At 49.2% G+C, this 24,869-nt stretch overlaps 4 protein-coding genes across 8 annotated transcripts in view; 2 read left to right on the plus strand and 2 right to left on the minus strand.

Annotated features, from left to right (window-relative positions):
• Positions 1-1,746: 1,746 nt before the first annotated feature.
• On the minus strand, positions 1,747-6,175 carry mbtps2 (membrane-bound transcription factor peptidase, site 2). 2 transcript variants are annotated; one of them, XM_084703883.1, is made up of 11 exons: positions 5,921-6,175; positions 5,406-5,554; positions 4,984-5,122; positions 4,765-4,868; positions 4,355-4,482; positions 3,993-4,111; positions 3,659-3,839; positions 3,412-3,512; positions 2,922-3,120; positions 2,707-2,782; positions 1,747-2,462 (listed from the first exon to the last, which is right to left on the minus strand). In XM_084703883.1, exons 1-11 carry the CDS (start codon positions 5,993-5,995, stop codon positions 2,240-2,242), a joined length of 1,494 nt encoding a protein of 497 aa, XP_084560009.1. In that variant the 5' UTR covers positions 5,996-6,175; the 3' UTR covers positions 1,747-2,239. The 2 variants fall into 2 exon arrangements, with proteins under 2 accessions (XP_084560009.1, XP_084560010.1); XM_084703884.1 differs by lacking the exon at positions 5,406-5,554.
• A 710-nt stretch (positions 6,176-6,885) lies between these two features.
• smpx (small muscle protein X-linked) lies at positions 6,886-15,302 on the plus strand. Of its 3 annotated transcripts, XM_084703188.1 has the most exons (6): positions 6,886-7,013; positions 7,410-7,535; positions 11,792-11,851; positions 13,042-13,128; positions 13,316-13,469; positions 14,748-15,302. In XM_084703188.1, exons 3-5 carry the CDS (start codon positions 11,816-11,818, stop codon positions 13,460-13,462), a joined length of 270 nt encoding a protein of 89 aa, XP_084559314.1. In that variant the 5' UTR covers positions 6,886-7,013; positions 7,410-7,535; positions 11,792-11,815; the 3' UTR covers positions 13,463-13,469; positions 14,748-15,302. The 3 variants fall into 3 exon arrangements, with proteins under 3 accessions (XP_084559314.1, XP_084559313.1, XP_084559311.1); XM_084703187.1 differs by lacking the exon at positions 6,886-7,013 and having other exon boundaries at positions 7,300-7,535; positions 14,616-14,753; XM_084703185.1 differs by lacking the exons at positions 6,886-7,013; positions 7,410-7,535 and adding an exon at positions 8,439-8,567.
• A 2,324-nt stretch (positions 15,303-17,626) lies between these two features.
• Positions 17,627-20,150, plus strand: klhl34 (kelch-like family member 34). 2 transcript variants are annotated; one of them, XM_084703166.1, is made up of 2 exons: positions 17,652-17,783; positions 17,953-20,150. In XM_084703166.1, exon 2 carries the CDS (start codon positions 17,981-17,983, stop codon positions 19,424-19,426), a length of 1,446 nt encoding a protein of 481 aa, XP_084559292.1. In that variant the 5' UTR covers positions 17,652-17,783; positions 17,953-17,980; the 3' UTR covers positions 19,427-20,150. The 2 variants fall into 2 exon arrangements, with proteins under 2 accessions (XP_084559293.1, XP_084559292.1); XM_084703167.1 differs by having other exon boundaries at positions 17,627-20,150.
• Positions 20,151-20,495: 345 nt separating this feature from the next.
• The window catches only part of cnksr2a (connector enhancer of kinase suppressor of Ras 2a), a 21,210-nt gene continuing 16,836 nt past the window's right edge, over positions 20,496-24,869 (minus strand). The window contains exons 20-24 of the mRNA XM_084702909.1: positions 24,708-24,869; positions 24,297-24,438; positions 23,728-23,952; positions 22,984-23,171; positions 20,496-22,245 (exon numbers count right to left, since the gene is read on the minus strand). The exon at positions 24,708-24,869 is cut by the window's right edge and continues 54 nt beyond it. Of these exons, the coding sequence (XP_084559035.1) occupies positions 22,051-22,245; positions 22,984-23,171; positions 23,728-23,952; positions 24,297-24,438; positions 24,708-24,869 (912 nt within the window). The 3' untranslated portion in view covers positions 20,496-22,050. The remainder of the gene's footprint in view (positions 22,246-22,983; positions 23,172-23,727; positions 23,953-24,296; positions 24,439-24,707) is intronic.

Raw genomic sequence — 24,869 nt, forward strand, 5'->3', positions numbered from 1 at the left:
CTTTGTTTGTTTTGTGAGACGTCTGTTGGTCTGGTGAGAGATGAACACTTCGCTGCACACACTGTAAATCATTTAGAAACAAAACAGAAGATCCGCCTCCTGTTTTCTTGTGACGGCCGCACCACATGCCGCACAGCAGCTTGGACATCGATGACCCTCACACTTCTATGACCTTTCCCAAATGTTACTTCCTGTTCATTATGTTTTATCCCCACCGGAAGAGTGGATGGGAATGTACCAGGTCCCGAAGAAAAGCAGGGGGGGGGGGTTATGGGGGGGGGGGGGTTAAACTTTGGACATTTCAATTCCCCCCGTGTCTGTACTGGTTTGACCCTTTTGTATATTCTCCATGTCTCAGAGGGGGGTGTATTCAGTTTGGTTGTACGCTCAGGCATGTGTCTGTTCTGAAAAACAACAAAGGGATGACATAGGGAATAAAGGGATTCTACCTAGGATTCCTCGTGCTGCACTGTTGGGTCCATCACAATTCTTTTCAAATGAATCTGAAACCCTGTAAAAAAAAATAGAGTTTTGTCTCGGCCATGCCCGGTTCCCATTCCTTTGAGATACACGATAAGAAAGACGGCCCTGATTCAGGAGGTGTACTGATGAAGTACCCACTCTCTCAGAGAATACATCATCTGTAGACGAGGGCCGTCTTACACCTCCTCCTCTTCCCTCCCTCCATCCCTCCTCTCCTCCTCCGTGTGTTTACAGGACGTTTTCGGCAGGCTATCATTACCAGGAGATAAGCACGGAAATACACACACAGCCTTCCTATGCACTGCCAACCGCACAAAGACAAACACACGTCGTCTGTACATGCTACATCCCGCGCACTTCATTACAGTGTGTGGCAGGATCTTCACACACGCGCACACAAATAGTTCAGTTCCCTCGTTAACGACCGAGGCGTCAATGCATACCCTCCCACTACACATTCCATAGCATTCACTCGCTCTTCTAGGCCTCTCTCAGAGTGGTTGGTGCCACACACAAGGTCAGTCTGATCTGAACAATGGCATTCTTAGGACACAGTGAGGAACAGTGGATGTTGTCAGAAAACATATAAAAAAGTGTCAAATAAAAAATATTCAAACGTGATACACACAAACCCATATACACACACACATACAGACACACAAGAGCATACATTCACACACACACACACAATAAATACACACACGCGCACAATAATTATGAGAAACACAGGAGCTGCTGACGAGTGTCTTTGCTAATCTGTGGTCACATGACACACCTCCGTGATGGAACTGAGGTAGACCCAGCTCCAATGTGTCTGCAGAAAACACCCTCCTAAATTATAGTGTACCTCTCTCTCTCTCTCTCTCTCACACACACGCACGAGGGAGGAAGCGCAATTGTACTCCCTGAAAACTCTAAAAATAGCAGCTCTTCACAGGGTTGTCACAATCCCACGGTGTGCGTGTTGTTGTTGGTGTGTGCGAGCCTGTTCTGTGGACCTCAGACTGGATCACAGCACCAGGTGACGTCAGATCAGCAGCCTCACACTGCTCCTCAGGACCAGACAGGGCCGGCCGGCCGGCCGCTAGCCATCAGGTGGCGCCACCATCTCTCACGTCAATACGGTTTGGGTGTAATCCTCTGTGTTATAGGAAGAGAGGATGCTTGGACTGTACAGAAAGAATCTCTTCATTCATGTCCAGGACACATACCTAGTAACTGTGACTGTTCTTATCAGCTTATTAACAAACAAAGGGAGGAGACTACACACTGAACCATTTTATTCAACATGATGGACGGAGAGTAGTGAACAGCAGCAGAGAATTACAAGGAAGAAAGACGCGACACATACCCCTTACACGACAGAGACTTCAACAGACTTGACAAGATGCTAAAGAGGAATATGTGAGTCCTACGGGTTGCTAGTCAATGTGGGTGTTGTGCATGTGTGTGTGCACTGGCAAAAGATGTGTGTTTGTCTGGAAGAACCATGCTCTTCCCTCAGTCTTCAGTTCCAGTAAGATTTTGCAGGGCTGCAAAATACATTTCCCACAATCTTCCGGACCACCACACACATCAGGAGGTTATTGGAGTCTCCTCCCGAATGAGGAAACAGCTTCGTCCAGAGGTTGGCGTTCCACACAGGAAAAACCCACAATGCTCTTTGGCATGGACAAGGAGCAAGGTACCCTGGGAGACGTAGTCTCTCATCTCAAAACAGCCGTGACATCTGTTGCCATGGCTTTTGTTGCCATGGCTACCGGGCGGTGACCATCCACAGTCCCAGCGCCACATTGGCTGCCAGCAGGGCGCTGCCCCCCAGCAGCAGGAAGAAGCCAATCAGCTCCCTCCGCTGGCGGTCCGTTACTACGGTGACCAGGGTAGCCTCCAGGAGAGCGGACAGCATCCATTGGCCGTCCAGAGCAAAGCAGGGGACGGAATTGACCACAGCTAATGCCCCGGACAGAGAGATCACATACCTGAGGCTGGGTCAAGGACCACACACATACACATGGTAACACACACACACACACATTGTAACACACACACACACACACACGGTAACACAAACACACAGTTAAACAGAGATCACATACCTGGGGCTGGGTCAAGGAGAGTACCCACACACACACACACACACACTTTGCCCAGACAGATTCACACACGCAGATGAACACACACACCCAGGTCAACACACACACACACACACACACAGAAGGATACTTGCAGAAGGTTTCCAGAACCACAGGCAGGTCCAGGTGCATGAAGGTGAACCGAGGAACAAAGTTGGTCAGACTCACTGAGGAGGAGAGAAAACACAGGTCCAACAAACCAGCATACACATATACACACACACACAAACCAAACACCCACGTACTCCAGACACACACACACACACACACACACACACCCCACACAGGCTCCAGGAAGTCTCTTACCTGCGTACTGGAGGTGCGGAGGGTAGCCCACGAACAGCATGTGTGTATTGGGAGGGTGTGTGACGCGGATGAAGCGGGTCTGGTTCTCCAGAGCGGGGGTGACACACACGCTGGCCTCCGAGGAGTGAGCGAGGCAGTCGGCGTCGCTGTGGCACGCCCGGGTGCCCGTCACCATCTTCCGCACCGGCAGACACGAGTACTGGGCGGGGCCACAACAGCATGACTGACCTGGCACCTCGACACTCAGGGGACCGTGTCTGTGTACCTGAGCGTGTGGCTTGATGCGGGCGTCCGTGTGTATTTGGGTGTGGGTCTGCCTGTGTGTGTCGCGTGTAGGTCTCTGTGTGCGCCTGTGTGTCTGTAGACATGACGTGTATGTGTCTATGTATGTGCGCGTCTCTGTACGAGCGCGCGTGTGTGTATCGGTTTCCCTCTCGAGTGCATGCGTGTGTCCACGGTAGGTGCGTGTGTCTGCGTGGGCGCGTCTCACCTCTCTGACCTCCTTGTCTCGCTGGTTGCTGAAGGAGAAGCAGAGGTCTGTCAGGCTGTTGTTGCTGCAGCACTCCATGGAGCCGTCCAGGCGCTTGAAGGCTGGGGGCAGACAGGAGCCACACACGCCTGTCTGAGTGGGGGCGCGTCTTTGTGCCGACCTGGGAGGGTTTCTGGGTGTGTGCGCGTGAACATGTGAACCGTGTGTGTGTGTGTTTAGCTACGAGCGTGAGTGAGTGAGTGAGTACCTCGTCCGTGGGCCCAGCTGGGCTGCAGGCCGGCCCTGGGGACACAGTAGCCGGTCTGGGGGGTGTGTGAGAGGTGTGTCAGACAGGAGGCCCAGTCCTCCACCCCTCTGACAGGACAGTCCTCCAGCCCCGTCACCAGGTCCCCCACACACAGGCCTCTGGGGCCGTCGGCTGAGGAGCCCTGACACACACACACACACAATACATCAAACAATAAAGAATGCACAGCCATAGGTCAGAACGTACACGCCAAGGTCTATAACGGAGACACACCCTAACCCCAAGCATTAAACAAGAATGAAAACACACACACTTAATATGAACACACACTAACCTGAACCACCTCTGTGACCAGGGCTCCCATTCCAGTGGTGTAGACAGGAAACAGTAACAGAGGCAACAGGAAGAGGAAAAACAACGCCACCAAGCAGAGAACAAAGTTATGCCATACTCCTAGAGAGAGAGAGAGAGAGAGAGAGAGAGAGAGAGAGAGAGAGAGAGAGAGAGAAACAAAACAAAAATAGAAATGGGATTGCATTAATACATTACTTTCCCAGTAGCGCTCTGCTGCTCTCTACTGGACATAACAAAGCACTGCAGCACACCACTCAGACACACGACTGGTCCACACGGTATTGACCTGAAGTCAACCTGGCACCGCATGCCCAGCCTGAGGTCCAGCACAGGCGCCCTCACCTGCACAGAAGATGCGGAGCTGCTGGGCGGGAGAGATGAGGTTGAGGTGGGTGGTGAAGAGATCCACGAACGCTCCAGGGTACACCACAAACACAAACATCCCGAACCCGTTCACCCTCACCTGCTCCCTGCAGACACACACACACACATACGCTGTACACACACCGCAAACTGCAACTCTGATATGTTCACCTTTCAAAGTGTGTGTGTGCATGTGCATGGTGAGAGTGTGTCTGTGTGCGCGCGCGTGTGTGTGTGTGTGAGTAAGTGCATGGTTGTGGGTGTGTGTAGGTCTTTGTGAGTCAGGGTTGTGAGTGTGTGTGTGTGTGTGTGTGCAAGGGTGTGTGTGGTGAGTCCATGCGTGTGTGTCGAGGGTGTCGGTGTGGTGTGTGTGTGTGTTTGTGTCTCACCTCAGAGCAGCCACGGCGTGGCCGAGCTCATGTATGATTCCACTGAGCAGCAGAGCAGAGAAGAAGTAAGCAAGCTGGCTGACCGGCAGGTTCACTCCTGGTACCTACAGTTACCACACACAGTCACTACCACAAGGAGAGAACATACCACCACCACCACCAACAACCCCCCAGCCTCCCCCCACCGCCGCACACACCAGACATCGGGTTTTTACTCACCACCACCTGTAGTGTTTGCTGATTGGCTCCCTGAGGGTTGTCCGAGGTCATCTGAGCGAGTGTCTGCTGCAGAGTTCTGCCTAGCAACACCACCGAGCCCACCATGGCCACCACCCCGAACACCAGACCACTGCTGAACCTGTACACAACGTTACACAACGCCCACACAGCATCACAACACAAAGTCCACACAACAGAACTGCTGCTTAACAATCAGACACCTTTGATCCAATGACTGGGACAACACAGCACCTTACTGGCCCACGAGTAAACTGACATACTCAGAACACAAAGGGATGAGGAGAGAGAGACAGAGGTAGGGAGGGAGGGTAGAGAGAGAGGGGGGGGTAAATGTACATTACGGTGGGGTTACGTAGAAGTTAAAGGTTTAGTTAAGAGTTATGTTGGGGTTAGATTCTTACCACAGGTACAGGACATGGGGATTGATTCGTGCACAGCGTGCAAACAGGCGGTTGAAGAGCGACGTTTGCCATCGCAGGTGGAAAGGAGACAACGCCAGCCCTCTGCTTGTCAACCATGCTTCATAACCATGACGATGCGACACTGAGGACTGTGTGGGAGGATTAAGACCGCACGAAATCTTCATATCGACTTTACTTACCACAGCCCTTTCACCACCCGTCTTGCTTTTGTTCCTCTGATATACAACCCTAACCCTGTGTATATCTAATTCTTGTCTTCGTTCATATGATGCTAGCTTGCTAGGAAGCTACATTATAGCTAGCTCTAGCACACTACCTTTCGACGTGAGTCGTACAATATCCTCCTAGCTTCAATGACTTAGTAGCAAATCCTAGCATCAGGCACACTATAATATTATACTACATTCTACCTGAGCCGGCGTTATCAAAAATTGCATTTCTGTTTCCTTATGAACTGGCCTTAACAATGAGTCCTCGTGTGTGAAGTGGTTTACCTTCAGCAGTGTGTCAGTAAGGTAGACAGCACACCAGCCCCCCAAAACACACACCACCAACGGGACGGGTATCATCGCTGTTGGGGTTGTTCACAGGATAAAAATGTCCCCCATTACTGCCCTGAAAGAAAGTTCACTTTATGAAGATACAGGTCAAACCGACAGCTATCATTGTTCTTTAACAAACGTCTTGTACTGGAGGGACGTTGTTGACAAAGTGAGCGGCGTCAGCACAGCGCGACAGTCTGCAATTTCCGGGATGGGCTAGACCAAAGTAGTCAAGTAGGCAAAGTGATCGAGCATGTAACTGTCGTTCAGAAACGCGAAATATCACATTTTTGCTGTCGTACATTTTTTTATACACTGTTGTCCCTTCCAAACACCACATCTACATAGAGACAGAAACTACATCTGCGTATTACGACTGACTATAAGGAAGTTCATAAAAATAAGTTCAGGTCTTGTGTAGGCCTATGTAAAACACCTGCCTGTGACCTTCCTGGTTCCCGTGGTTTGACAGTGAGTCAGCAGGCAAAAGCTGCTGCAGGCGACAGACACACAGACAGTGGCACAAAGACTATCTGATCGCTGATAGACTGCAATTATCCAAGATCAGAGACACTCACCTGCATGCACGCAGCACCCAAACACATCACCCACACACAAGCTTGCACACACCAGAACACCATGACACGAAGACACCTAGTAGCCTCCGAGTAAAGTCATCGTCTCAATCAAGAAATGCAGCATGATATTTGCCATTCAATACAAGGTTTTCAGCCATGAAAAGGACACTTGTCATCGATGTGTCGTATGGGGTTGAGAGGAGGAGAGAGAGCCTGTCAGGTCGGCGTGTGGGGGCGGATGCTGCTGGCATGTGATCTGTATTTGCATACCTTGCTGTGCGTATCAAGTAGATGAGAGAGGCAGCCCAGTTGTCGACCTGCACACAGACCCAAAGCAGGTGTCAGTATCTCTGAGGGACACCGCTGGGGGCGAGAGAGCCAACGGATCCAGCCCAAAGGTAAGGAGAGGTGAGGAGGAGAGAGAGAGAGAGCCCACCTCCGGTTGGAACCTGGTTCTGTTTGAAAAGGTGAGTGAAATCCTCCGTCCCACCCTCACCTCCTCGTTCAGACACACGGTGTCACTTTTTCTCTTCGAAAAGTCATGTCGAACTTGGACACACACACACACACCTGAGAAAGGACTTCCAACCGTGCCGTATCTGAACGTGTGTGAATCTACACGTGCAGGCAGTCAGAAGTGTCACCATGCCAGTGTCTCTTAATGAGAAGCTGTTTAGAAAGGGATACCAAACCCCCGATGACGTCCAGTCCTCCAGAGGGCACTACTTTTAACCACACAGCAGCTGTGCTTCGTCACAGCGCTCTGGCCAGAAGTAGTGCATCGCACCACGGCCAGCAGGTCTATGTGGGACGGAGTCCACACAGGACGTATCAACTCTCATTCCTCCATACCCTGATCCCAGATCGAGTTCCGTCGTGGGTGGAGCTTCTTGTCTCCGAGCCAATCGGGAGGAGCGGAATCAGGTCAGGTAGCCGAGGACGACCAGAGAGAGACCAGGCAAGGCAGAGCGGCCACACACAACCAGGAGGTAAGATACCTACCACACACACGCCGACACACACCTTTAACCCCTTGAGATCACAGGTCCCCAGGTTGTGTGTTACTGCGTGTGTGTGTGTGTACATTCGCCTATATGTCTGCCTGTGTGTGTCAGAGTAGAACTAGGGCAGTGCCATTTTAGTCACAGTTTTAAGAGAGACGTGTAGATGAGAGTCGGGGTTGCCAACGTCTGTGCTTGTAGTTCTAGAGCAGAGGGTGCTGTGTTTATACTGTGTCACAGACTCTTTACTGGTTGAACCAGTGGGGATCCTGTCTTAACATGCTCTGTTTATGTCGGAGACATAGTCTTTAACTGACTTTTATTCTCTAAGAGACTGTACATCCTGTGTGTATACTGTAACCGGATAACTAAGAAGTTGACTGAATAAGGGGTTCGAATGAGAGTTGAGAGGTGTGTGGCCCCTGCCTGTGTGTGTGTGTGTGTGGGGGGGGGGGGTGTGTATATGGGGTGGCGTGATGGGATGGGGGAGGGGGATTGTAGTGTATGTGTGTGTGTGTGAGAGAGATAAAGAGAGAAGGTTGGTGTGTGTGTGTATGAGAGAGAGAGATGAGAGAGAGAGGCTGGTGTGGACAGAAAGCAGGTCCCCTCTGTATCTCTCTGCTATTTATAGTTAGAACAAATCCCAGATATGAGAGGAATCTATCTACCACTTAGAGACAAGGGAGGGAGAGAGGAGGAGAGAGAGACAGGGGGAGGGAGAGAATGGGGGAGGGAGAGAGAGAATGGGGGAGGTAGAGAGAGGATGGGGGAGGGAGAGAGGAGGAGAGAGAGACAGCGGGAGAGAGAGGCAGTGGAGGAGAGAGGTGACTGGGAGAGACAGAGAGAGAGAGAAGTAGTGAGACAGTCAGAGAGCGGGAGAGAGAGTCAGAGAGAGAGAGAGAGAGAGAGAGAGACAGAGAGAGAGAGAGAGAGAGAGAGAGAGAGAGAGAGAGAGCTAGAGGTGAGCGGTAAACTAGTGTGACAAAAGTCAACCATCAAAGGATACTATTCCATCAACAGGTAAGAAATATGCATTGTGGAGGAACCGTGTGTGTCTGTGTGTGTGTGTGTGTGTGTCTGTCTGTGTGTCTGTGGGTGTGTTTTGGTGATTCAAGTGACATGTTATTTAACAGACCCCAACTTAAGAGACTTTAGGAACTGTTACATTCACATCACATTACTTACATACTGGACAAAGAATCCAAATAAGGTTAAGAACACACACCAAATAAGAGGGAGAACACACTGTATATCAGTTAATGATGACACAAAAAAACATCAAAACACACACACACATACACATGAAAAACACAGGGCCTCACTGTTAGATATCTACGTCCTCTTATAATGTGGATGTACTGTCTTCATTTGAATAGTTGAGGTGGTGTGAAGTGTGCTGTTTGATAGGTTTTGTGAGAGAGGGAAATAAAGAGAGAAATGGAGGGAGGGAGGGAAATAGGGAGGGAGAGAAATAGGGAGGGGAAAATTAGATGGAAAAAGAGAGGGTGGGAGAAAGAGAAAAAGAGAAATAGGGAATGAAAAGAGAGGAAGATCAAGAGAGAGAGGGAGGTAGGGAGAAAGAGAGAGAGAGAGAGAGAAGGAGAAAGAGAGAGGGAGGGAGAGAGGGTGAAGGAGAGAGAGAGGGGGAGGGAGGGAGGGAGGGAGGGAGGGAGGGAGGGAGGGAGGGAGGGAGGGAGGGAGGGAGGGAGGGAGGGGGAGAGAGAGAGAGAGAGAGAGAGAGAGAGAGAGAGAGAGAGAGAGAAAGAAAGAGAGAGAGAAAGAGAGAAAGAGAGATAAGGATCAGAGGAGGTGTTAGGGACAGCTGTCCTGCCCTGGCCATTCAGGGATCTCTCTTTTGGCAAACAAATACCGGTACTGCATATCTCCCCTGTGGTTTGTGGTGTGTGTGTGTTGTGTGTGTGTGTGTTTATAAATATTGGGGTGTCTGTGTTTATGGTCAGTGCTCGAGAACAGCAAAGCCCTGACTGTATATTGACACACAAACAACCTCCTGGATACGGTAACTAAGCCTGGCCAGGAAGCTAGGTTGCACCCAGAGAGACTAACACATCCACACTCCACTATTCTGGTCTGAATCTCAACCTGAAGTCAACCTGCCAATACACCAGCTAGACATCTAAATATGATTCACTTCTAACTGCTTTCAGAGCTTCTACCTTTTCTCTAGGGAAGGAGGGAGGAGAGAACGGAGGCTGAAAAGAGAAAGAAAAGGGTTGAAGTTGAAAGGTAGAACAGAAAAGGAAAGCCCAGACATCAGCTCGCTGGGCTAGTCAGCCTTTATGACTTTATTTGCTTTCATGTACGTCAGCTGCTTTCCATACTGCACTTGCGGAAACCAGAGGCCAAACCCTGGCTCCAGGAATCTGAAACAAGGCTCGGCAAAGGGTCTGGGCTGTTGGGGGTTATTTTGTGTCTTTGCGAAGGGTTATTAACAGGAGGCATAGGTGGAAGACATCTGACTATCACTGTTCAATTACATGACAAGAACTTATAACAATCTAGTGGTATAAGACAAGGCAGTAATCATAATACATATTGGGGGGGGACATCCCTCCAATATTCAAATCTGGTCCAAATGTCCCCCCCAATATATTGATATAAAAATATAAATGTGCTATGCTACGACAGGCATGCTGTCCGAAATGATCATAAAACATTTAATTTGTCCCCCCCCCCCCCCCAATGTTGACTCCATGGCTACGGCCTAGGACACTTTTTTACTGCTTTCTCTCTCCCTTTCTCCAACTCCAACTTCAGTCTGTATATCTCTCTCTCTCTCTTTCACTCTGTCTCTCCCATTCTCTCGGTCTTCTATCTCTCTTCCTCTTCATCTGGCACTGTAATAAATGATTCAGGTGATAGTTCCTGTACCTGATGCTCTCTATAGAAGTCGCTAAGCAACTGAAATACTATCCAAAGCCTTGAAAACCACAGAGCAACATGCCCCCAACACAAACACACACACAGCATCTGCTACATCAGGGGTGTCAAACTAGTGGCGGTTCTAGACTAATTTTACTGGGGGGGCCAAGGGGGTGCCAGTGTTTAATCAGAGGGGCACTATAAAAAAACGGAAACAAATGATATTTAAACATTAAATACTTTAATTTTGTTTTACATTAAAATCATTCAAACGACTCTGGCCCTCCCTCTTCCACCTCCTCAGCTCTCTCAATACCTTGATATGTTTTTCAAACTTTTTTATTTACTGCGGCAAAAAAGGCTGCAATGTCCCTTCCTTGTTTCATGATGACTACTAGAAGAAGAAAAACGTACAAAAAAAAGAAAAAAAGATTCAGTCAGCTCAGCGGGGCCACAGGGGGGGCCAGGGACATTTTTACAGAGGCACTAGCCCCTGTAGGCCCCCGTGCAGAACCGCCCCTGTGTCAAACTCATTTTCACCGAAGGCCACATCACAGGGCTGCCAACTTTTCAAAAAACCTTGGAGTGACATTTGACGGGTCCAACCAAAATGTTGGATGAAAATGCGCATTGGGGTACGTTTGCAGAATCGGCTGCATCGGAGTGCTGTCATTCAAACCATGCTCTCCTTCACTCACAGGTGAACTTCGAACTTTGCGTTAAACACTGATGTGTATATACACTGCTTTCTAGAGGCGGGATGTCGTCATTTTCGTCTCCTTCACGAATATACTCACCCCCACACCCTCCGCTCATCTTTTTCTGAACTGCTAACCATTCCCACGTCAGGCCTCAGTACCATGGGCGCCCGAGCCTTCAGCTGCTCAGCACCCAGGCTCTGGAACTCCCTCCCCCCACACATAAGACAATCAGACTCCATCACATCATTCAAGTCTCAACTCAAAACTCACCTGTTCAAACTGGCATACTCTCTATAACTGGGACCCTGTGCACTCCACTTGTTTTTATGTTGATGTTCTGTTTTAATGTTGTTCCTATCTTTCATGCTTTTATCTTTTATCCTGTGTCCTTTTATTGTAAGGTGACCTTGGGTGACTTGAAAGGCGCCTCCAAATAAAATGTGTCATTATTATTTTTATTATTATTTTGCCGCAACATAATCGAAAATGCATTGTGAGAGATGTCGTTTATGGTCAACGCACGCTGTAATGGAGCGTAGACTTATTTCAATACATCATTTAAGCTCCCACATAAAATGATGTGGCGGGCCACATTTGGCCCGCGGGCCTCGACTTTGACACGTGTGCTACATGCTTGTGATCTGTGTTGTCCCTCTGCAGGACAGTGGACTTCTCCAGGAAACCATGTCCAAGCCGTCGACAAACGTCAAAGCCCTGCAGGTGTGTTTGAGTTTGTGTGTGCGCACCTGCATGTGTTTGTGTGCGCACATGGGTTTTTGTAACGAGCACACGTGTTTTGTAACTTTTTGGAAAGGTTAATATACACATGCTTCTCTCTCTCTCATTCTCATATTGAATACGTGAACACCTTCAGTTTGTTAACATGTATGTATTTATTGATAAAGGCAGTGTGTTTGAATGAACTGAAATGACCATGTACATGGTGCATTAGCAGTATAGGATTTCCTGTGGACTAGGGGATAGGATGGGATTCTGTATGCACACTGGATGAGTGTGTTTGTGTAAGACGGTGTGTGTGTGTGTGTGTGTGTGTGTGTGTGATGGTGGGTGTGTGTCATTGTGTGTGTGTGTGACAGTGTGTGTGCTGCTTGGTGTATGCGTGTGTGTGAGACGGTGGGTAGGGGGCGTTCTCTGTCTCTCTCTCTCTCCTCACTTTGTGCTCATTGACTCATCTAACCATGAAGTAAACAGCAGGAACCAGTAATACGCAGCCTCTTCAGCTGGCCTCCAAAGTCTTGAGAACCAACACCAAACCTTCACAAACAAGCATATGAGGAAATATGCTGTTGAAAGCGAGCAGGTTGTGATGTCACTGCCTAACAGGGAAGGCTATACATATAGTAAGGATCAGGGTGATTGGTAGAGTAAAGTAGAGTGGAATTCACATCTATTCAACAACAATTAGCCATATTTCCTGGATAGCTCTATGACGATCACCTTGATTAGGTGAAACTGCAGTATAGACTGCTTGCAGCTCTCTTTGATTACACAAACAACACCCTCTGTAGAAATATACAATATTACAGTTCATGACAGTTCAGTACATAAAGAATATACACATTAAATAAACCTGACAGGCTTTCAGCACTTCCTGCTTTGGTGCATGCATGCGGGCAAGTGCTGTGCAAGCATCTGTGTATGTGTGTGCTTGTGTGTGTATGTGTGTGTGTTCATTTCCATACAAACAAAAGGCTCTTTATTGAACAGGAGCACACCCGGGAAGTAATGGTCTTGATAAGTCTTTTGTGGAAAGACCCTGGACAAATGCCACAGACACACACGCACACACACAGACACACACACACACACAAACAAACACAAACAGCCACACACTGGAATGAAAAGGGAGCATCTTGAGTTTCTGTTTGACTGTTCCCCTTGTCCGTCAGGCTAATTTGAATATCCCAATGGGAGCTCTGCGTCCGGGGGCGGGACATCCTGTCAAGAGGAGAGAGGATACAGTAGACACAGTGGAGGTAAGACAGAATAAATGACACACACATGCACACACACACAAACAGACACACGCACGCAGAGATACATACATAACCAGAGACACACACACACACACCCACATGCTCCCTTTTTTGCCTGGATAATTGCTAAACCAGTCAATTGATTGGTTGATTAATTGATTGATTAATTGAATGAGTGATTGATCAGCCCCCCCCAGAGCCGGTCGAGGCCACGCCCTCAACGCCAGAGGAGAAGAAAGTGCTGCCGGGCGGAGTGAAACTTCCTGGCCCGACTGTCAACCTATCAGAGCTGCAGAATGTGAAGAGTGAACTACGATACGTCACCAAGGATTAACACTCAGGTGCTCTGGAATACACACATGCACACCAGTAGCATTGCTACATGGTGGCCTGGGGGGCCCTAGGCACCCTCATTTACATGTATATATGTGTATATATTAGGGCTGTCAAAGATAACGTGTTAATAACGCGTTAACGCAATCTCACTTTAACGCGACAAAAAAAAAATTGTACCGTTAACGCAGGTTTCTTTTTGACCCTGGGAATCACCTGTCATTACTTGACTTTGACTGCCGACGGTAGCTGAATGATGGAGAGAGGGCTTTTAGATGGAAAGTTCCATTTCAAAAAGTTGCGAGACGGCTCGGTTGACAAAACTAAGGCTGTGTGTACTGATTGTCAGGCTGAGTTTAGTTATCACTGGAGTACTTCCAGCCTAAACTATCACTGCATGCAAGCGAACACACAGCTAGTAGTAGCAGTTGCGTTAGCAGCGTTAAGTTTTTAAGTACACACTCGTAAGGTTATTTCCACAAACATTTTATTGGGGTGAAATTTTAACAGATTAAATAGATTTTGCAATAAATTGCGATTAATCATATTAAATAATGCTATTAATTGCGATTACATATTTTAGTCGCTTGACAGCCCTAATATATACATATATATATATATATATATATATACATATATATAGATATATAGATATATATATATATAGACAAAATATACTGTATTATTATGGTCATGCAGTTCCTGAGCCACACCACAAGGGGCAGTGTTGACTGTCCAGGCCTCTTGTTTGCGGTCAGAAAAGAGTGCATTTTCATGCCTCTGTGTGTGAGGGGGGGGGGGGGGTGAGTCAGGATCTAATTATACTATATGCGTGTGCGCGCGCGTGTGTGTGTGTATGCAGCTGAGGGGCAGTCTGTACTGTGACTTTTTCAGCGGGACACTTAACCACAAAACAAACACACAGAGCTGTGCCCTGCCCTAACCATCTGGATATATGCATGAGTGGGAGGTGTGGGTAGACGGAGAGAGAGGTTCTCTAAGAGAGAGAGAGAAGAGAGTGAGAGAACCAAAGAGAGAATGCAGCTAGGAAGAGACAGCGTAGAAGGAGAGAGAGAGAAAGAGGGAGACAGCCGTCAGTGTGTATGCTGCTGATCCAGTAGACAGATAACCTTGCCCCCTCCTTGTTCTCCCAGCGGTCCCCCCCCCCTCACCTCCTCCCCTCGACCACATGTGAGGAAGGATGCTAATCCTGTCTGCACAGTCCAACCCTGCCGTGTGAAAAAGCCCTGTGTTCCTGTCTTTCCCTGGGGGGGCGGGGCTTGCAGGGAGGGGGCGGGCCAGGACCCAGACAGCCAGCGCTGAAGATGCTACTGAAGACCACACACCAAACCAACGGATGACCAACAACCGTTGAACTGAAACAACAACTGCCGACCGCCTACAGAATCCCACTGACAGCACCAGGAACGTAACCTGAGGAAGCTACCACAACCACACACAAGCAACCCCCCCCGACGAAGCTGTGTGCTTCAGCTCACCACCAACCACCAACCATCTGACAATCAAACTACCCCAGTCATCCACCACAAGAGATGACCAGACAGGCAGTTCAAAAAACAGGCTGTCAATCTCAACAACCGGCTGTTGTCCCATTGTGATCACCCAAGGCATAGTGCTGACTTGCAGCTAAAGTTATTTTTTTGAAATCGCTTCATGTTCTTATTAATTCTGGTTATCTTATGGTCTTCCTACCGTTCATATTTAATAGCAATAACAGTTTAAAATGGAGTTAAGAGTTTGTAACCGAAAATGTGTACAGGATTGAGACAAATTATAATGCTTTATGTTTGAAATAAATACTTGTGCTCTCATCAAAATTACCTCCTGTCCCATGCGTCAACAAAAGGGCGTGCGTGTGCACGTTTGCATCTGAGTGTGTGTGTGTGTGTTGTCTGTGTGTGGAATCCGTGTGTTGACATATGTGTGTGTGGCATTGGTGTGTGTGTGTGTCAGGTTTTAGAAGTTCTCAGTGCAGCTGTGAGACTGGAGTCTCTCTGACTCTGTCTGTCCTTAAGCCAACCGGAATCCTGGCTAATTCTGTGTGGATACTCACACACATCACTCAGAACCCTAGAAATTTCACGGTGGATACACACACACACACACACATCTCCTGGAATCCTGGATAATTCAGAGTGGAATACCACGGGAGAGAATGAGAGGGGCCTTTTCATCCCTCTCTCTATCCCTCCCTCCATCGCTCTCTCACTCATCCCTCATCACATCACACGTACACACACACACACACATCACAATTCCACATTGGTTTTTTAGATACTATACTATTGTAGACATTCAGTCCCCCCCCCACACACACACACAGCAGTGTCCCAGGACAGCTGGGTCTAAGTTTAGTCTCTATCAGGTCACAGAGCAAGCAAACAGAGAGGAATGTGTGTTTCAACCACAGAACTCAGATGAAGATTCGACACAAACAGGAGGCCAGGAGAGCTCCTGTAGAAGAAAGCCCGCAGTGTTATTATAGATTAGATTATAATGTCATGGGTTCATTTCGACAGGCGTCTCAAATTCGTTTTTTATGTTTATCTGTGCTGGATTGATATTGGGAGAATGCGTGCTGCATTTTGGGACACACACACGCGCGCGCAGACACGTGTACACACACACACACGATACATTTCTTGCCACAGGTCTGTCGGCCAGCAGCTATTCGGAGACGCAGCTTCACGAGGTTGGGGTGTGTTTCAACGTGTGTGTGAGAGTGTGTGTGTGTGTGTGTGTGTGTGCCCGCCTGTGTATTAGACAGAAGTCAGACAGCAGTAAATCACAGAGCAGATCCACATTCATCAAACCACCATAAACACAGCAGACACCCCGAGCCTGTTATCCTTCCTAACCCCCTCTCTATCCTTCAATCCATCCATCCCTCCCTCCATCCATCTCTCAATCCCTCTGTCATTCCATCTGTACATCCCTTTATTCACAGTCCAGCCCATCCTCTCTACTAGACACAATGACAGGCTACAGCCACAAAGCAACCGAATTAGAAGTGTGCATTGATCAGCAACAAGCCACTAATGCACTTGAAGTCAGTCAGCTGTTGGTGGCTTGCATGAGAAGTGAAGCGGTGTTAATGCATGAGGTTTGGACCAGGAAAGACTAGCCTGCAGAATGATCTCTGCCGCACTAAAGCTGAACCAACACGCCTGCAGAAAACCAAGGGCTTCTGACAAACAGACACAAAGCAATGATGACCAGTTCTCTATCTGTTGTGTGTGTGTGTGTGCGTGTATTATGTGACTTTCTGGCTTCGATAGTGTTTTTATTCCTGTCGTCATGGCGATGGGGGCACAGATAGGAGTCGTGGTAACGGTGTTCCGGAATGTTCGGCGCTGACTAACAGCTGCCTCCTCTGCCGGTGACCTCATCATCCTTCGGGACGCTGAACCCAGGAGCTCACACAATGTGTGTGTGTGTGTGTGTGCATGAGCCTGTGTGTGTGTGTGTGTGGCAGAGAGAGGTAGATACTCCCTCTTGGACAGAGAGAAAAGGGCAGCTCAAACACTCAAACACACACAGATAGTGGTCACGGGGCGGTGTGTTTTTGTCGGTCAGGGGGCGGGTCGGGTGAGTGTGTGTGTGTGTGTGTGTACCGGGGCGGCTTGTCAACCTTCCTATCTCAGTGTTTATGTGTCAGATGCCTGTCGCTGCGGAGAGAGACACAAACAGACGGAGAGACCTCGACACTGAAGAGAAGCTCTCTTCTTCCCTTTCCTCTCCTCTCTCCTCCTCTTCTGCGTTCTGTTCTTTTTTCTTCTTCTCCTCGCCTCTCCCCCTCACTCCGTTCCTCCCTCCCTCTCTCTTGACCTTCCCCTCTCCTCCGCATTCTGTTTGTTTGTTGGTCATCCGTCCTCTCTGCCTCTCTCCCCTTCTCACCCCTCAGCCTGTCCTTAGCTCTCTTTTCTCAACCTTTTCTCCTGACCTCTTCCTCCCTCCCTGTTTACCTTTCCCTTTGCTGCCCCTCTTCTCCTTTACTTTTCTCCTTCTTCGTCTCCTAGTCTCTCTCTCACACATTCTCTCTCTCTCTCTCTCTCTCTCTCTCTCTCTCTCTCTCTCTCTCTCTCTATCTCTCTCTCTCTCTCTCTCTCTCTCTCTCTCTCTCTCTATCTCTCTCTCCTACTTCTGGATGGAGAGTTACTCTCTCCTCTTCAGTTCCTGCCAGGGAGCGGGACTTCTGTCAGGATTTCAGCGTCTGCGATCTGATAGGAGGATGTGTGACGTCGTCCTGGAAACCGGGGGGGTGTCTTTCCCGTGTCACCGCGCCCTATTGGCCAGTTCCAGTGAGTACTTCTGGGCTCTGTTTGGAGAGAGCATGGCGGAGAGGTTAGCAGCCACTGTTAGCCTCCCAGCGCTAACGCCTCGTGGACTAGACATCATCCTGGACTTCTTGTACTCTGGTTGGCTCAGCCTATCACCTTCCACCCTTCCCATTGTCTTGGAAACCGCCAGGTACCTGCAGGTGCATGAGGCTGTGTCGATGTGCGATCGCTTCCTTAATGACGGGTTGTCACTCAACACCTGCTGTTGCTACGCTAACTTGGCAGAATGCCATGCCCTTCCGGAGGCCCTTGCAGCCGCCAATCAAACCATCACCATGGAAATGGCTGAATTGTTACAAGACAAAAGGGAGGATCTCTTAGAGCTCAACATCCAATCATTGACAGCCGTGCTGGAGGCTGAAGAGATTCCCGGTGTTAAGGAGGCAGAGCTAGTGAGGCTGGCTCTGGATTGGTTGGATGTGAACGGGCCGCTGCCATTGGTTCGTTCAAACCTGCTGCTTAGCCGTCTACGTTTCGGATTGGTCACCCCCTCTGACCTGGCAATACTAAGCCACGCCCACCCAGCAATGGCCACACCTCTCATGAGGAGTCATGTGACGCGAGCGCTGGAGTATCACGAGCAGGGAGCTGCTCGACCAATCAGACAGAGCAGACAGACCACTCTGAGGTCATCAGCTCATCATGTGCTGTTAGTAGGGGGTGGGGTCAATCCAGACTCTCCAGATCAGGAAGTGTTAACTTTTGACCTCAAAAACAGTAAGTGGTCATCACTGGCCACCAATCTCCCACGACTGCTAAAGAACCACTGTGTGTGCTGTGTTGGAGGGTTCCTCTTTGTGATTGGAGGAGAGGTGGTTGTGGAAGGAACCGAGGAAGGGGGAAAAACTCTCACCACCACGACAACCAACCAAGTGTGGCGGTATGACCCTCGCTTTGCATGCTGGGAGGAAGTGGAGTCCATGCTGGAGAGAAGAGCCCAGTTCACCTGCTGTGTGGTTGACGATGTCATATACGCCATAGGAGGACAACAGCCCCGCGCGGACACACACACCTCGACGGCATCCGTGGAGTTTTACAACATGACTGCAGGGGTGTGGCGGAGGGCCACCCCTCTGCCCCGTCCCCTTTACGGCCACGCCTCCGCCGTGCTAGGACAAGCCCTGTTTGTCTCTGGAGGTATCCCTGGCCACCAGGGCTGTCACCAAGGTGGTAGCCATGGTGACCAGCGAGACTGCAGCAAAGAGCTTCTTTTTCTAGACCTCGGCGTTGGAGGGAAGTCCTGGGAGACGAGAGCCCCGATGTCCATCGCTCGCTTCCGACACCACATGGCAACGGTTGCCGGGAGCATCTACGCCCTTCTGGGAATGTACGAGCCCTTCTGCGACATCGAGCGGTACGATTCGCTGGCGGACCACTGGACCCGCCTCCGCCCACTCCTCATAGGCTCGTTCAGCTATGGACTGGCTGTCACTGCCTCCGGAACCCTCCTTCTATTCGGAGGCAGGAAGTGGATGGACGGACAGGAAGTCACTGTTAAAAGCGTTCTAGAATACAACAGGGAGAAGGACCGCTGGAAGGAGATATGTCAGCTACCCAGACCTCTGTGTGGCTCTGAATGTACACTGCTGGCTCTGCCCAACTAACACACACACACACACACACAGAAATTATGAGACAGATCCATCAAACACTAATAAAGGAGAGGAATAATGTGTGCCAATCCTGTTTCAAAATAGGGAGAGAGAGAGGGGGAGAGAGAGAGGAGGAGAAGAAGAGATCTCTTAATGAAAATATGCAAATCATGCTTGTATATGGTGGGAGACACAGGATGTAACACTTCCTCGTTGTTTTGGCTGATAACTGACATCCCCTGTGAACTACTGTATGAACGTCTGAATGTCTCGTTTCTCTGCTGAGACGTTAGTAAATCTTCCCAAGGGCCTCCGGCCTTGGTCTCTCCTGCTCTACTCATCTCTTCTCCCTCGCCCTGAGAGAGTCAAGTCTGCTGTTCAGCCATCAATCACAGAGGTGTACGTAGGGCCGGCTATGGCAAGAAATAATAAGCCTCCAGTTCCAGAGCCTGGATCCTTAGTCTACTTTAGTCTTTTAACAATGTGCTTGACAACTGTCATTTTTCGCAGTTTGAGCGGCAAGTCTGAATCTGCTGTGTTGGTTTCGTTTAGTTTCTGTAGACCGATTGTCGAATTGCAATGCTTTTGGACTGAATGTTGTCTACATTGTCTAAAACATTTAATTATTTTATTGTCGTCTCTATATCAATATCTAACAACTTTAAATCCCATCTGCTATCTCAATGGTAAGAACAATTGTGATAATTAGATAGTTTAACATTCCAAATGGTCATTTAATGAGGAAATATGAAAAACATAAAGTTTCTCTAATCTGATGTGTTGACTGGTTCGGGTCATCTGTCTGTTACTGTGGGCATGTTGGCTTCATCTTAGAATGAAATCACTTTAATGGCCGAGTTTGTCAAACACACACATGCACGCCACGCAAGAAGTCACACTCACACAGCATACACACACGTACACACCCACACTCTCACACAAGCGTACACACACACACTCACACTTCCGATGACAGAGAAAGAAAAGCAGGTGAGAAGTTCCTTGTCTAAGAATGACCCCCAACAGACGAACCCAAAGACACAGCTCTTCTCCCAACAGCTGAACTTTATTAACTCCAGCTCGGCCCACACGTCAACATAATAGATATATATATATTTGTATATATATGTATATATATATATTTATAAATAAATATAATTAGCATGTACTATTGCTAAAGCAACTGACTTGACGGAAAGACAGAAAGTCCAAACAATATATACTGGAGCACTACTGTGTGTCACACAGGGAATAAAGAGATCAAGAAATCTATAACACAAATTCTGCATCCATAACTATAACAACACATGCCACTAGAACCAACCACGGGAAGCAGCATGTGGAGAGCATCCAGACTGAGAACAATGCGTTTATGTGTGTGTGTGAGTGTGTCTACTGTCTGTAGGTCTGTGAGAGTGGCCTGGTGAGGGGAGAAGGGTTAGGCGTTAGCGGTTCGAGATCCCATTTTGAATGGAAGTGAATGGTTGGGCCCCACTAGGATAGTAAAACAAACTTGGGTGTGTGTATCTTGTTACCTAGGTGCCCAAGTGCTGATGTGTGTGTGCATGCATGTATGTGTGTGTCTGTGTTTCTACGTATGTGCGAGTGTATGTGCCGGTGTGTGTGTGTGTGTGGGTGTACAATATAGTGTACAATTGCTTTAGTTGTGTGCAGCGTCTAGAGGGACAGGTCCGTTGGCAGCAGCAGTACAATGATTACATTAGTTACAGGTATTCCTACAGAGGAGATGCAGAATATCTGGCATAATCGAGCTTCTAGGTGACATGCACTGTACTGTCTGAAATTCCACAGGAAGACCAGGTTTTAGGCTAGAGCCCGGACCTAACACATGGGAAGAAATCAAACAGTCCCTACAGGATGACTTTCCCCATGCCATCTGAGTCCGGAGCAGGAACCAAAACCTGCACAAACTGTGGCCCCTCGGCCCTAGTCCCTAGTACTAGTCGCTGGGACCGCTAGAGTAGAAAAGACTTGTGCTTATAATTCGTGCAAGCTAACTCCAGGCAGACATGTACATAGGGGTCTGCCAGCACAACACACTCAGTGCCCTGGACACAGTTGGTCAGCGTCAGAAGCATTCGCTAGATACATCGATCTAAGTGTCGCTATAAGGCTGCGTCATCGGTATACGCTGTACGTCTGTGCTAACACAACCTGTCTGGTGATACAAACACGGCACATCAAGCAGGATATAGAAATATACTGTAAAATGTCCAATCAGAGGGCAGAGAGAAGCTGCTCCGTGACGCTATTGGAGGAAGCAGTTCCCCAAGTTGTCTCGTGTCCAAGTATGTCTAGGGCGGTCATAGGCTGTGTGTGTGTTAAAGACAGGCCAAAGCAGTCTTTCTCGCAGATGCGGGGGTCGTCGGAGAGTCGTTCCTGAGCTCTAGCTATCCATCGTCGTCTGAAAGAGGACACAGCTACAAACTATGTGAAGTGCTGACAGGTCTGGTGCTGCCCCTGGCGTACGGCTCGGGATCAACAAATACAGCTCCTCCTCTGGTACTGTAGGCTTATTACGCCAACAGTCTGGCAGTCTGGGTCCATCACAATGTGTTTATCTGCTTCTGGAATGACGCTCAACACTGTTCGGTGTGTGTGTGTGTGTTTAAGTGTCAGACGTGGGTCTCGATGTAGGAGTGTGTGTGAGAGAGCGAAGGAGTGTGCTGGGCGGACTCTGACTCGGCCGGTGTGACTGGGTCCTGAGAGAACAGCTCCTGATAGGCTCTCTTCCACTCCTGGAACTCTGCCGACGACAGCTGGGGATTGGCCAACAGCCTGTCAATCAGAGCTAGTTCCCCCTCCCTGTCCTATAGGGACGCAGAAACAAAGGAGGGGCCGGTCACTCTCTATTTTTTTCAGAAGACACATACAATCTCTCTTTTTCTCTCTCTCTCTCTCTCTCTCTCTCTCTCTCTCTCTCTCTCTCTCTCTCTCTCTCTCCCGCTAAGTCTTTCTCTCTACTCTTCATCTCTCACTTTCTCTTTTTTATCACTCTCTCACAAACACGTACAGACAAAAACACACATTCAGCACGAAAACAGGACGTGCTCTAGGACTCACGGCCATTGCGCAGACGCCAGACAGATGCACAAGAGCAGGGTTATCAACACCAACGCCAGCAGCAACAGCAGCACAAGCTCCGCCCCCTGACGAAGCTCCGCCTCCTAGCAGCACACACTAGCGACGTGACGACGGCCACACAGAAGAAGCCGGACACCTAGCGTGGTCACCAAGCAGCCGTATCCATAGCAACAAAGCAGCCACATCCGTAGCGACAAAACCCCAGCGACATGACCAGACCCCAAGCAGGACAGGACCATGGAGCGCACGGATGAAAATCACAGCACACACACACACACACACACACACACACATAGGACATACACACACATACACACACACAGCACAGACACAAATACACACACACAGGACAGACACACACACACACACAGATTCTTCACACACATACATTGGGTGTGTAGAGTTAGGGTTCAGAGTGATGTTTCTGGAGGAAGTGTAGTGTGTGTTTGTGTGTGTGTGTGTACCTTCAGAGTGGAGGTGAGTATGCGCAGGCGGTGCAGGCGGTCGTTGAGCTGGGGGTCGGCCGCCCTGCGCAGGAACGACTGTCTGAACTCTGTTTGACCCCGGAGCTCTGAGGGCCGGCCCAGAGGACAAACCCCACCCTGCTCACACGCACGGAACAGGTCGCCCAGCGATGCCCCTTCACCTGCACCTACACACACATGCAAACACACACAGGGTCAGAGTCAAATACACACACACACACACGTGCAGACACATATAGGTCAGATGCACACACGAACAAACACACACACACAGCTCACACACACACACACACAGTTCCTGTTCCGATAAGGATGCCACTGTTGTTTAAGACCAGACTTCAGACATGATTTACCAGAGGAAGTGATTTGGTGAGATGATGGTCAGCACTTCTCTAACTCTGAGTTTCATGAAGGTTGGTAGATATGGATGAGCCTTAAGTGTCTGGGATGTAGCGCACAGTGTCACCATTAGGGAGCAGTAGATGTGCGTGTACTTGATACACAGACCTGAATTCTATCTAGGGAAAGCCGAGGATGATAGCCATGTAATGCATGTTATGCATGGTTTTTTGGTGTGTGTGTGTGTGAGAGAGAGAGAGAGAGAGAGAGAGAGAGAGAGAGAGAGAGAGAGAGAGAGAGAGAGAGAGAGAGAGAGAGAGAGAGACACAGACAGAGACAGAGAGTATGTGTGAGAGAGAGACTAGGTGTGTGCGTCTAACTCACCGGTGTGTGTGTGCAGGTCCTGTCTTACAGGTGGTGCCAGCACAGTGTGCAGGTTGCTGTCTCGAGGTAAGGTGTAACTGCGGGGTTTCCCTCCATGGGTTGCCATGGGGATGAGTCTCTGGGTTGCCAGGGGATACGGGAGGTTCCTCTGTGCGGGGAGGGTGTAGACTCCGCCCACAGCCATGGTCTCAAGCCCTACCACAGGGTCCGCAAACACAGCGTCTTCTGGACAAACCAAGCAAAACCAACCACCGCGTTTCAAACCAGGTAGAAACCTAGTGGTCCGGTCCATTTCCGAGCTTCTAACAGACGCTTTCATCCCAAGCAATGTAAGGGGGGATTCGAACCTGCTACCTTTCAATCTGCAGTCTAATATCACTGAGTTATCCCCCGTTACCTAGGGGACTAGTTACCTAACGACTCAGTCTGCAGCCCTGCGTCTGTCAAGGCCAGTTACCTAGGGGACCAGTAACCTAAGGGACCAGTAACCTAAGGGACCAGTTACCTAGGGGTCCAGTAACCTAAAGGACCAGTTACCTTGGGGACCAGTAACCTAAAGCACCAGTTACCTAGGGGTCCAGTCTGCAGGTAGTGCAGCCCTGCCTCTGTTAGGGGGGTCTCTATCAGGTCCTGCCACGAGCGTCGCTGGGACGAGGAGGAGCGCCCCGGGGAGCCTGTCTCACTGCTGCCCCCCCCAGGACTGGAGCGATACTACAGGTGGAGGAAAAGAGAGAAAGAGAGAGAGGCAGGGGGTAAATACAGGTAGTAGAGATGGGAAATTCAGGTAACCTATATCCAGGGGGCGTTGGTTTGTTTTCAAATGTGGGTTGGACAAGTTTTTTTTTAACTGAGGATGCGGTCGTTAACGTACGTTTTAAAGTTTCAAAAAAGTACAATAAAATCTACACCCATCTACACCAATGTCAATAAAAAACATATTTTATCAATCAAAATAGGAAAACAAAATGCTCACTACGGACCTCTACAGGATCACAGCGATACGGCGCGTCGCTGCTGCTGCTCCCAATGGCCTTCCTGCCACTGTGAGTGCTGCTGCCCCCCCGTGGTCCAGAGTGGTACTGCGCCTCACTGCTGCTGACGACAGGCTCTCCTAGGAAGTCCTCCTGAGAGGAGCGGGAACG

This window comes from Hypomesus nipponensis, chromosome 8 (assembly GCF_054491055.1).
Source record: "Hypomesus nipponensis isolate SF chromosome 8, ASM5449105v1, whole genome shotgun sequence".
Taxonomy (NCBI): Eukaryota; Metazoa; Chordata; class Actinopteri; order Osmeriformes; family Osmeridae; genus Hypomesus; species Hypomesus nipponensis.

What these genes read in the sequence shown, in the direction of transcription:
- mbtps2 (XM_084703883.1), bottom strand. Translation starts at nt 5,995, where the DNA reads ATGATACCCGTCCCGTTGGTGGTGTGTGTTTTGGGGGGCTGGTGTGCT. An exon ending in GCTCCGCATCTTCTGTGCAG is followed by an intron (nt 4,112 to 4,354) that starts GTGAGGGCGCCT and finishes CTCTCTCTCTAG; the next exon opens with GAGTATGGCATAACTTTGTT. An exon ending in CAGCTGGGCCCACGGACGAG is followed by an intron (nt 3,513 to 3,658) that starts GTACTCACTCAC and finishes GTCTGCCCCCAG; the next exon opens with CCTTCAAGCGCCTGGACGGC.
- smpx (XM_084703188.1), top strand. Translation starts at nt 11,816, where the DNA reads ATGTCCAAGCCGTCGACAAACGTCAAAGCCCTGCAG. An exon ending in CAAACGTCAAAGCCCTGCAG is followed by an intron (nt 11,852 to 13,041) that starts GTGTGTTTGAGT and finishes CTTGTCCGTCAG; the next exon opens with GCTAATTTGAATATCCCAAT. An exon ending in ATACAGTAGACACAGTGGAG is followed by an intron (nt 13,129 to 13,315) that starts GTAAGACAGAAT and finishes GTGATTGATCAG; the next exon opens with CCCCCCCCAGAGCCGGTCGA.
- klhl34 (XM_084703167.1), top strand. Translation starts at nt 17,630, where the DNA reads ATGGAGAGTTACTCTCTCCTCTTCAGTTCCTGCCAGGGAGCGGGACTT.